Source organism: Narcine bancroftii, chromosome 2 (assembly GCF_036971445.1).
Source record: "Narcine bancroftii isolate sNarBan1 chromosome 2, sNarBan1.hap1, whole genome shotgun sequence".
Classification (NCBI taxonomy): domain Eukaryota; kingdom Metazoa; phylum Chordata; class Chondrichthyes; order Torpediniformes; family Narcinidae; genus Narcine; species Narcine bancroftii.
In genome coordinates, this window is record NC_091470.1 from 73039723 (window position 1) to 73052558 (window position 12836).

The window sequence follows — 12836 nt, forward strand, 5'->3', positions numbered from 1 at the left end:
ATGAATATATTAACAACACTGAACAAGGATGCTCAAAATTAAAACTCATTTCTAAATTGTTCATACTAGTAAAAAAATGGCATTTCAATGAAGGTTTGTTTGTGAAAAAAAAAGCATACATGGATCATGTGAATTGCAGAAGATCAGAGAGTACCTTAGTTTGGAACTGACCAATGGTAATCTACTTTATCTCTATTTCCAGAGATATTTTCTATTCAAGCCAGGCATGACATTTTTTAAAGTTTGTGTTATTTATTCCAGGAGTCAAGCTACAAGTTTCAAATAACATCTTAAGCCAAAAAGAAAACAAAAATACATTTTGCATAATTGCTCCACAACATTCATGAAAAATTTGAAGGTGCACTTTCATAAAATATTGTCACTGGTACATAAAGTACATCCATTATTGGAGGTCATGTATCAATCATTCAATACAACTTTAAGAGTCATTGATAATCACAGAGTACTGAAGTGGTCTCCTCCAAACTCCTGACAAAGATAACCACAGTAAATATCTGATCTCTGCTGCTATTACAAGCTGTTGTGTTTGTGTAATTGTGTGTTACAACAGTGATATTTGTAAACTTGACAACCGTTATTCTTGGTGCATTTATGCCTTTATTTCACGAATGTGTTAAGCAACTGGCTGCAGCTTCGTTATTTATCCACTTACATCTGATTAGGAAGCTACAAATACTAAAATAAAAATACAATAGGAAAACTGAGCTTAGTACTTAAAAATATATTCTTATTGAAATGGAGAAATATGTACATATGTCATTAAAAATCTTTTGCACCTCTATGTACACAATTAGTACTTAAAATACAAAGGGATTGTTATTTATATTCCATCTCAGAAGCAAATGTCATTTGATGATAGCTATGCTACTATACAATTTTCTTAATGTCCAACAAAAAATATTTGTGGCAGTCACCCATGGCTGTAACAAAAATATTTCTATCTTGCGAAATCTGATAAAGGGGCCAAGTGGAATCAAAGATCGAGCAATAGTTTTCATTGATCTGGCCAAGGCATTTGATACCATCAGCCAAAAGCTCATTATTAAAGCTTTGGGTTGAATGGAAATACATAACCTCGTTATGGATCTATATACTAACTCATTTACAGTAATCAAAAACAGGGGAGAATGAACCGCACCCATCCTTACAAGTTTAAGCCAAGGAGACCCACTTTCACTTATACTTTTTAACATTACCATGGACATTTTATAATGTTCATTGAATGGTGATGGATATGGTTTTAAATTGGAATGGATAATATGCTTTTGCTGTTGACAATTGCTCAAGTGCTATTTCACAAGGGCATTTCAAAGAACCTTCAGGTTCCCAAAAAATTTTGCAAGGAGATGGACTTCGAGGAGACTAATAGAATTTCAATAGCAGCCAGTTAGATTTTTATTAATCTTGGAGAGTTTGAGAAATTACTTGGTGAACGTCTTGACCCTTGGGAAGATAGACTCGAGCTATGGAGTGGAAATCTTGCCATGTCTTAAGCCAACACAGACAAAAAATTTTTAAATCCCACTTTACACCTCAATGCTATTCCTTCCTTGCAAAAAATTTCAGTTCAGTTAGATGAGATAATACGAAGGAAGATGAAAGAATACACATCTCACTTGTCAATTCTGAAGTAAAGAGGCATGAATAATTGCTTAGTGGGTACGTCCTTTAGGTTTGCAGGGATAAGTATAGATGATGTAGTTAATAAATTTTAAGGGGAGACCACTACAAGGTCGATCAGTAATAACAAATACTAATTGGTGTCAAATCAAATTTGAGACTTGGAGCAGTTGGTGGAGTTTGTTATTGCAAAAGTGATCCGCATGCAAATAGTTGAATTTGTGGATTTTTAAAAAAAAACAATACAATCTTATTACCACATTGATGCCAAGTTCAAATGTTAGAAATGCAAGACCAAATGCAAATAAAATTTGCAAGTGTTACAAGATTGCAATAGGGACTATTGATGATGTCCTCATGAAAATTTATGGGTGTCAAACAATCAAGAATCTTCCATCACAAAAGTATCTTAGACCTGCTTTGAGAAAAAGCCAACAAGTGGTGTCAATTTGTATAGAGAATCTAGATTTACTGACACAGATAGAAGATTACCAGATGCTATTTTTATTAAAGAACATGCTGCTGCCATTGGTCTGTCAATAAGGTTTGAAGATAATTCCCGATCATTGGGGAAGGCTTTTATTGAGAAATCCATTAAGTACTGACATTTCAAAGCTGGCATCAAGGGCGATTTAAGTATTGCAATGGTAAGTTTCCATGATTTTATTATTGGTACAAGAGGAGCCTAGCATCCTAAAAATAACATGGTGTTGGTTTCCTTGATATTAAAGATCCTCATTTTTATTGCCCTCTTAACTTGGAAGGCCTTAATATTCTTCCTTTTTTATTGGATTCTGAACTGGTTTTTGAATGATTGACTTCTAATTCTAGGATTTTTTTTTGTTATTGGTGTGGTTTTAAATTTTTAGCTAGTATATTATGCATGGCTTAAAGCTCATGGTTTAGTGTTTCAGTATATTGTTATCAGTATCAACATTATGTTTATTTCTTAGCTATGTAACACTATCAAATTATGTAGCTAAATAAAATTATCAGAATTGTAACCTACTGTGGTTTCCCAGTGATGACTTTTGTCACTTGGTGTGGTGCTTTTAATTGTTTTGCTTTCCCACCCTGTGTTCCACCTTTATTCCCAAGTATTTCCAAACATAACTCCAGAATAATCTAATAATATATTTAGATGCTGTATTTCTTTGTACAGGAGAATCTTCTCTCATCTTTGTGTCAAATTAGGAGGCTAGCAACATTTAATCTCTGTACATGGCATTGCAATGAGGAAAACGAGAATTTTGCCTGGATACTGTGCAAAAGCTGGTCTTCAAAGGATGAAGTTTAAAGGCAAGGATAATAGATGGGTGCAGGTACTGAGGAGCCTACAGTAAAATACTCTGCTGGCACTCAACATCTCACGTCTCATTTCATGAGATACCAAGGGCTACAAGAATCCAACTGTCAAGAGCCTGACGAAAAGCAAAGAGGATGAAGAGAAATTGATGGAAAGAGGGGAAGAGTAGTACTTTAGCTTGCTCATCTCTGAACAAGCCAGTCATGAACTCAACAGCAGAATCCACTGAATTCTGCAGGAAAAAAAATGAAACATTTCGGATACAGCAGCAAAATATATGGATAGCTATAATTCTGAAATTTTTAAATCTTTGCTTGGCATTTTTGAAAGGACAGGATAGATAGGTGAGGTACACAGTCAAGAGGTCAACATAGCAAACTTGCTTGATGGCACAAATTTTTTTAATGTAAAGCAGCAACTGCTTTGGAAATAATTTGTCAGTTCTGATGCTGCAAGTTTAGGTTTTCTGCAAACATGATCGGATAAACTTAATACTATAGGATTAATCAAGACCGAGAGAGCTTTGTGACTACAGGCATCAAAACCACATCAAAATGGGTTCAACTGGTAATTTGAGCAGTTTAAACTCACATCAAATAATGAACAATGAACCAGGTTTTACAACGTTATAAAACATTCACTGGGTGCAGCAAACTCCCGACATTAAGGGCGCTAATAGAATTGTAGTGACTGGAAACACATCAGAATTTGAACTGGAATTGATGGGGCATATAAAGAGTGTGCAACATTAACTTTATAAAATTCAGGCAAAAAAAAGCGAAAATGTTACAAAATTATACTACTATTTCCATGGATTGTTCAAATGATCTTGGAACATCATTTTCTTCCTTATTTGATGAAACTAACATTTCATGGCAAATTTTCTTGAGATAGCAATTCAGATCCTGTGCAGCCTCACTCTCCTACATTAGTTGCCGTGGGTTTTTTGTGTCTGCATCCTAGGCTGGTGTGTGATTTCAGCCACTCCCTACAGATCTTCGCTACGAGTTCCTCCTGCGCTTTATCAGCAGCTTCCAGTACCTCCCGGACATGGTGCAAAGCCTGCTCCATATCAAGCTTCACAGCAACCAAATAGGCTGAACGGTATTTATTACACAACAAGAAGGCTTTAATCTGTAGGTATAATTAGAATTTTGTTAAAAGGTACTAGTGGAAACATGCAACTCAGACTCTTGCATTCCAGACCAGAGGCCTGTCTGATTGCAAGTATGCCCACAATGGCAACACAGGTGGATGAGATTGCACAAAGGCCAAAACCTCAAGCTATTTTGATGTGTGGCCATAAGCAAGGTAGAAGCAAAATCATGTTAGGAAAAAAAAAAGGACATAAATAGTGAACATTTAAATTCCACAAAGCAATCAGAATGTAAACTTGGACCATTATAGAGCAGGGAACTAATACCATCAGAAGGATGAACTAGATCAGCAAGAATGAGTACAGAATAGGTAGAAGTCCCAAAATACAGGCCTTAGAGAGGAGAATTTAAAGTAAGAGACTAATGGTCTGCTTGCAATGCAGGTCTTTCTGAGCTAGTGGATTTTAAGTCAAGCACAAATCATAGTCAATATGGATGAAAAATGTCTGGATAAATCAGAGAAGATGACCAGAGAGGCAAATGATCATCCTAATTTTTAACTGGGAAAATTTAAAAAAGCATCTCATTAGACTGGGCACTGGTCAAACATAGCACTGGCCAAGTGAGAGAGAAGGAGGACATTGACAATAGCTAGTGAATGAAGAAGTCCAAAAATTTATAGAAGTCGTCCAAAAATCCAGATGACAGAAATTTGGACCACTCGAGAATCTAGACTCTCAAACGTTTTAAATTTAACATGCTTTGTATGTGTGCGTGCATGCTCAAATGCCACATATGCACAGTGCCAACAAATGACCAAGTTTATTAAAGGTAATCTTATCACAAAAAAATTAATTTGTATTCTGTATTTTACGTTTACAATGTTAATTTTTAAATCCAATTTCAAGAATTACTTGGTTTTTTTGTAGTGCAAAAATTTGTTTAAATTTTTGTAAAGTGTTGACTTTATTTTTCTCTAGAACTACTTGTATTGATAAATGAAGTATTCTGTATTTGCTAATGGAAAAAAAAACGGTCAATATTTACTTGTTTGTCTCTTCTTAATTTTCCTTCAATTTTAAATGCACAAGAATCCAGAAAATCCAAAAATACAGACCATCCCAATCCCTGAGCAGTATGGATTTTAGGGCTTTAGTTATTTTAGTTAAATATTAGTGAAGAGGACAAAGGATGAAGGGAACGTACTCTAGATCAATTGTATCTGGATGATTAAAAGGTATGAATGTCAACAGCAGGACATAGGATGTGGATTGCTTAAGAGCTGGAGACTACAGTGGAGAGCTGTGATTTTCATCTTGAGTGGAATGGACACAGAAAGGGATAAATTTAAACACAGAATGCGACATTTAAATGTTGAGAATAATGTTGGTCATCCAATCAGTTAATAGAGAAAACTGCTGCTCACAGGCTTGTGCATTAGACAAACAAATGTAGCAGACTGATGATAAATGAGAGCAAAATAAATACTGGCGTTACTATTCACATGAACATTGATCCCAAATCAATGAATGAACTGAATGGGATGGAGGATTGAGCTTAGGCCCTCGAGATAAAAAAGGTTGGTAGAGAGACCAATGAGATTGTAGTAACAAAGGTCGTATTTCATGATCTTGGTTCGAACTGTTGAAGTTATGGCTAACTGGCCAATACATATGCAGTTTCATGGAGCATAACAAAAAAGGAGACAGAGTTAATTGGGTGGATGTGGCCACGGTGGGGCAGGGAGAGAATAAGGTGAATCTTGGCTGAGGTAAGTACAAGACGTCGTACCAGAATTTCATTTCCTTGTAAATATTGGGACATTTTGTGTACAATACAAAATTTGAAACATTACAACATAACAGTTCCAATACTTGCTTACCTTATTACCATATTTGTTCATTTCAAGAATAAGTTTCTCGAGCTCTTTTGACTGGAAAAAGATAAATATTTAATTCATATACGGAAATATTACTGACGAAATTTAAATGCAGATTAGGATCAATAAAATTCAAAATCTTCTGGGTTACTTCAACTGAATATAACTGATGGAAGAATATTCAAAATATGAATATTTTACTGACAACTGGTTTGTGTTCCTTACTGAGAAGTGCTGGAGAAACTCAGCTGATCATACAGCATCTATAGAAAGTAAAGGGTAACAAATGTTTCGGGCCTGAACCCTTTGTCAAGGTGCTCTGTGACCTGTTGAGTCTTTCCAGCACTTTTGCTTATTGCACTACAATCACAGCATCTGCAGACATTCCTGTCACTATGTTTCTTATTCAAAGGGTTAACAAAAAAAATATACATTTTTATGGTTCACACAAGTATATAGGCCTCTAAAAATTGAGTTTTGAAATCAGACAGGACCCTTAACAAATATATGAAAGCAGAAAAGAACTCAGTGAATCGGGTGCTATGAAAAGACCATGGCAAGCAGGATTAAGGAAAATGCTGAAACATTTAATACATACATTAAAGACAAGAGGGTAGCAGGAAAAACGTAGAACCACTGAAGGTCAAAGGAGGGTATTTATGCAAGGAGACAGGTTGGCATGATACCAAATGAACATTTTGATTGATGATCCTTATGGAGGACAGTGAGATTAAACTGGGTACACTGACAGTAATAAAGTAATTATGCATAGCAAATGAATATTCTGTTTAATTGAGACAAATTTGAGTTATATATTTTATGTGTTGCCATGTGCTACTCGAAAGACACACACACACACACACACATACACACGTTATGTAATCAGGTTAAGTTCCAAGTTTTATTAGGGCTCAGGCCCGACTTTTATACTTGCACTGTTCCTGCCGTGGACTCCTTGGCTGATGTCACAACATGCATAACAAAAGCGGGTTTCCTGCACGTGGGTACTTTCCTGCATAACAATGCCCTTCTTTCCCGTGCGCACTCCCTGTCTGTTGGCTGCGCAGGAAGGCCAGCGCCATTTTGGGGTCGCTGGCCTTTCAGCTGCCCTTGCCGTTCACCTGCCAGTTTGCTTGTTAGGGCCAGTGCCACTGTGCGGGCTACTGGTCTTTGGGTGCGCTCACCGCCTGGAGCACCAGCTCGATTGTCATCACGGCAGGCCACCACAATGTATGCTATTGCACGATTGTTCATATTCAAATGGTGACTTGCAAGGAAATCAAATTTACAGCACAAAATGCTCCTTTTAAAACAAAATATTCATTACTTCTCTCAGATTGGGAAACTAAGATAAAGAATACATCTTAAAAAATATGATTGAAATTTAATTGGGAAACATTAAATGGGCTAAAAGTCTGCAGACTTTAAAAAAAAAAGGAATACAGAATTTGAGTCATTTTGTCATAAAGCATGACAAACTTTCTGAGATCTAGATCAGTCTGTAAATCTATAATTTAAAATGCTTTATTTTCTAATTGCATTCATGCAAAGTAACAATATTAAACTGAAATTGTTCCAAATGACAAGCATTTGCTGATGTCATCAAGGACAATATTTTTAATGAAAGTCTTGAAAATTCATGGTTTGACTTTTTTTTCTTATTTAATGCATTTTTAAAAACAAAAGATAAAACATAATAGGAAGTTGCCCTGACTACATTTTAAATCATGAAGAATTTCTTAAAATACTTCCCAAATTTGACAAATTTACAGGGACAGAATTTTTGATCTTTGTGCCTCTCCATAAAAGTAAAATCAAGAATTTGCAATTTGCAATGAAGATTTAAGTTGACTTCAATGTCAACGTCAAGTAGAATTGTCTGGAGGAGTTACATAGCTGCATCTCTCCAAAATGAACAGAAGAATTCTTCGACGAAGAAGAAATGAGCAAAATACAAATTTTGAGAAACACAAGATCTGCAGGATGCTGGAATATGCACAAACATCTATGAAGAGAAATGGACAGTCAATCTTTTGCATGACGGCTGAATGCAAATTTAGATAAGCACCAAATCATTAGGTTTTGGTTTCCCCTTCCCCACACCCCAGAGTCTATTCTAAAAGTATTCCTTAAATTATTATGACAAAACACCAAATAGTAACATGGATTGATCAAAAAGACTGCAGTTGTTCTTTCCTACTGAACTTTAACCCCACATTTTGAGAGAAATGAGATATACACGTACCATAGACTCATTTCATTTGATGTGTCATTTGAGTAAGACAGCCAAAAGTGTTGCGGAACAAATTTAAAATGCAGCGGTGGTGAAAAAAGAATGTGATTTGATGGCTTTGGTAGTTAAATTTACATCGTTCTCACCTGTGTAAGCAGTTCATCACCACCTTCAATGAATCGGAGGAGTAGATTATCAGTGTCATCACCACATGCTACTCCTGATTCACGAACACATTTCAGCAACTGTCTGATTTGGCAAATCTTGTGCTCCTGCAGAAGCTGTTTTGCAGCTTTATCATATACAGCAGCTGCATTCAACTGAAAATCCTGGGTTGAAGATTTAAAAAAAAAAGCAGGCATTATAAGGTCGGCAAATAGGACCAAAGTAGGTAATCCTTTGTGTACTATAGTTATATAAAAAAAAACTGGAACTGCATCAGCAGTAGATTTACAGAAGATTTTGAAGCATTTCAATTGGCGTAAGTGGCAAGGAGACATCAAATCGAAACTGTAGCACAAGAGCAAAGAAAGGTTAATACAAATTCCTTCACACCAGCAGTGCAACATAAAGTTTCTTACAGTGTGCTAGTTGAAATCAGTGATCGTAACAAAAAAATGGACACACTTTTGCAGGAAAAATGGAAATACGTTTGAAGCAGAGATGTGTGGTTAGAGAGCAGAGCAGTAATGGTAGTTTCATATTGTTGTAGCATCGAGACAGGCTTCCTATCATGGCCCAAAAGATTACAATTCCATAAGACACGTTTTACATTATTCCCCATAACAGTACCTGCCATTTATCTGTCTATCCTTTCTTTTCCCTAACTATAAAATTTAAAAAAAAATTTTTAAAGATCTGTATCAGGTCATCCTTCAGTCTTTTAGAAATGAACTCATCCTTTCCTCACATGGATACTTTCATATTTCTGGTGTCATGCTTGTTGGTCTCCCAAATGATCCTAGACCATTTCTTCAATTCAGATTTCAGAATTATTGTTAGAATACAAACAAGACATCACATACAACCCTGAGATTCTTTTTCCTGTGGCCCAGGCAGAATTACCACTTACTGGTAGTGTAAAAAGAAAATTCTACACAATGCTCACATGAACAAATAAAGAAATGTAAATAACTGACTGTGCAATACAGAGTAGACAAAAAAATCAATAAAGTGGACCGTAAGAGTTCTTAAATGAGTCCCTGATTGAATTTATTGTTGAGGAATCTAATGATGGAGGGATAGCAGCTGTTCCTGAACCTGCTGGGGCGACCCTTGTGGCACCTATACCTCTTTCTTGATGGTAGCAGAGAGAACAAAGCGTGTGCTGGTGGCGTGGATCCTTGATGATCGCTGTTGTTCTCTGATGGCAGTGTTCCCTGAAGAGGTTCTTGATAGTGTGGAGGGTTTTGCCTTTAATGTCCTGGGCTGTGTCTACTACCTTTGGCAGTGCTTTGGGGGAGGGTACTGGTGTCCCCATAACATTCTGTGAAGCAGCTGGTCAGCACAGTTTCCACCAAATATCTGAAGAAATATGCCAGGGCTTCTGATGTCATTCCAAACCTTTGCAATCTCCTGAGGAAGTAGACAAGCTGATGTGTTTTCTTCACTGTGCCGTTAGTGGGTCTCCACTGCCTATCACTGAATTTACACAGACGGTTTTCCCTTCCTGAAGTCAACAATCAGGTCCTTAGTTTGGAGACATCGAGTGTGACGTAACACAGACATGCAAGCAGTTCTCGGAGTCTGATCTAACCATAATTTGATGCAGGCTAAGCATAACCTTTGCAGATTTAAATGTTATCCCTCAAGAAACAAACTTAATGGACTTGCTCGTCTATGGCTCAGCTTACACTGATAGATTTATTTATAATTTAAATTTCCATTGGTTCTACTCCACATTGCCTTCTGTATTGCAAGTTATAAATTATCTCCAGTTTTCTCTTGCATATATCGCACTTAACTGTATTGAACTTAATTTGCCAGTTTATTAACATCCTCTCATAACTTGAAGATCTACTGCCCTGTCATCGCCCCTTCTCTCCAATCTCAAAGTTTGGATCATTTTGTGCCTTGTCTATCAGCAACTCATTATATTTCAACCTGTAGATTTCAACATTTCAGGTCATGGCAGCAAAACCTCGCCCTGCTCTCACATTTATACCCACACACAAATATTTTTTAGCAGAGTGAATGGAAGGGTGATGAGGGAAAAAAATCCTCACTGGATTTCTCTTCTCCCAACCCAGACACAAGATTAATTATTGGCATTGCATTATCAGTACTACCAATCCCAAGAAATTGGAGGATCACTTGATAAGAGGAATGATAAAATTTACAAGAATATTTTCATTACCTGAATAACTCTGAAAGAAATTCCAAAGCCTTCTTCAATATTTTTGCCTCCAAGCAGAACCTGGAACAAAGACAGCAACGTTCATGCAAAAATAGTAGTAAAACACAGAAAACTGCAGACACTGTGACTGAAGCAAAAACACAACGCTGAAGAAACTCAGCAGGTCAAACAGCATTTTACATAGCAAAGGTAAAGACATATAACTAACGTTTCGGGTTTTGCTGTGCAGGCACCAGAGATCCTTGTGGAGTCAAACTGGGAGGCCGGGAGCCCAAGCGAGAAGCCACAAGGCACATGGCTTCCAGCTCCAGTTGCAGGCCTCCCAATTTGGCCCCCACAAGTACCTCAGGTACCTACATAGCAAAATCCGAAACGTTGTATATGTATCTTTATCAAATGCAGTGTTTGACCTGCTGCGTTTCTCCTCCATCGTGTTTTTGTTTCATGCAAAAACAGTTCCTGTTTATTGGTGTCTTCATAAATTTTCAGTGAATAACACTGAAAAATCACAATGCAGGACAACATACCTTGCAAGCAACCTCTATCTTCATTTTGTTGTTCCCAAAGAGATTGGCAGGAGGTCCACTGATTTTTGAACTCCCCGAAATTTCACATCGATGCAAGAATTTGATTACTTCAATCTGCAGCTCAATTATATTAATGTACCTGATAATAAATATGCAAAAGGATTTTGCAGGTGATCTGTTCAAATGACAAGCAACACGCAACTTCTAAGTTATCTCTGGTATGTTTCTGATGATGCACATGGTGCACAATTTCAAACTTCTATTATAGCTCTATCTTATAGTAGTGATCAAAAGTGCACAAAATAGCAACCAAGCAGGCAAGCTCAGAAGCTAAATGAAGACTCCTTTAATTACATTCTCTTCAAGAACAGCTCAGGTCCAAGTATCTAATGTGCTCTCAGGAAAGGAGTCTTTAGATAGAGAATTAAGATATTTATCAAATAATTATGTAATTGAAAATTAACACCTTTTCCTCAAATCTTACTTTTGGCAAAGTAATATTCTGTAAACTTTTATCGATATTAATTTAAAAATGTATAAAACATGGAAAATACTTATTTAATACATCCCAGTGAGGGGCTCATTTCTGCTCCATTGGCGAGACCCCACAGTCGACATCTTAACCTCGTTTTGAACTCTTCTATATGACTAAACAATGCTCAAGCAGTTGGTCTTTATGTGCACAAAGAAAATATTTTCACTTTTTTCATTACCAAATTATTAGTCCAACAGAACTTGTGCAAATACAGTACCTCGAGACATCTGCTGCAGACATTTTCTTACGAAAAGAGCTGGTCATTTTTTTTCTGGCTGCGTTGCGGTTGGATACTTCCTGCAAATAGGTTTTCAGGTGACTTTTGGCTTCTACCAGCCAGTCTTGTTCAGCTACCAATGCACTGTACGATTCTGCTTTGTGACTGAAAAACCGGATGCAAGTCATAGCTGCTCGCATATAGTCCTGAAATGAAAACATTGTAAAATACGGGTCTACAAGGCTTAAATCCATTTGAAAAAAAATTTACAACCAAATCAAAAATTCCATTTACCTTCATAAAACACTGCAGATCGTACAGAATGTTGAAAAAATTCTGTTTCTGCAGATGTTTGCAAGATGCAATGAGGTGGCGACTCCATATCTCCAGGCTTGGATCTAATTCTTCCATCAGATTTTCTAAAGCATTCAGTTTTCCAGTTTTATAACTCGGGATAAAAATTCCTTGGATGAATACTTCTTCAGGACAATCCTAAAAGTGGCAAAGTATACATTAATCAAAATTACAATCTACACTTTGATCAAAAGTTCAGTTAGAAACAGCAAGTTGCACACCAAAATAACTGAAAAAAATAAAACAGGCCTTTCAATAATTGAAAATAAAAATGCACTCTTGAAACTCCAACCTACCAATCTCTGAGATTTGATTACATAAATACAAAAATATTTGATTTTTAATATTTGTTCCATTAATGCTTTTCTTTTAATCCTAAAACAAACATTAAAAGGCAATCAGATCAGCAGATCGACCAACAGTGGAAAGGAACCTTCTTCCACCCATGTTTTGTTAATCCATAGATCAGTCTATTCTTTTATCCCTCATGTCTTGACTCCTCCTTCACATTCAAACCACATTGCAAGAAGTTTTTTTGAATTCCCCATTGAATTTGGTTCATATCATGCACATATGACCTCAAGATTTGACTGCCATTCCAAGTAGATTAGCACTTCAGGTAATGTTAGTAACTGTATGATTTAGAAATAATCTAGTTCAAAAGTTGATCAGCCAGAATTCAAAGAATTAA

General features: G+C 36.4%; 1 protein-coding gene across 1 annotated transcript in view; it reads right to left on the reverse strand.

The window, feature by feature from the left end:
- Positions 1 to 232: 232 nt before the first annotated feature.
- The window catches only part of zfyve26 (zinc finger, FYVE domain containing 26), a 109393-nt gene continuing 96789 nt past the window's right edge, over positions 233 to 12836 (reverse strand). Inside the window, 8 exon segments of the mRNA XM_069917086.1 lie at positions 233 to 3917; positions 3920 to 4081; positions 5927 to 5977; positions 8303 to 8485; positions 10513 to 10572; positions 11040 to 11178; positions 11792 to 11997; positions 12086 to 12283. Coding sequence (XP_069773187.1) covers positions 3876 to 3917; positions 3920 to 4081; positions 5927 to 5977; positions 8303 to 8485; positions 10513 to 10572; positions 11040 to 11178; positions 11792 to 11997; positions 12086 to 12283 — 1041 coding nt within the window. The 3' untranslated portion in view covers positions 233 to 3875.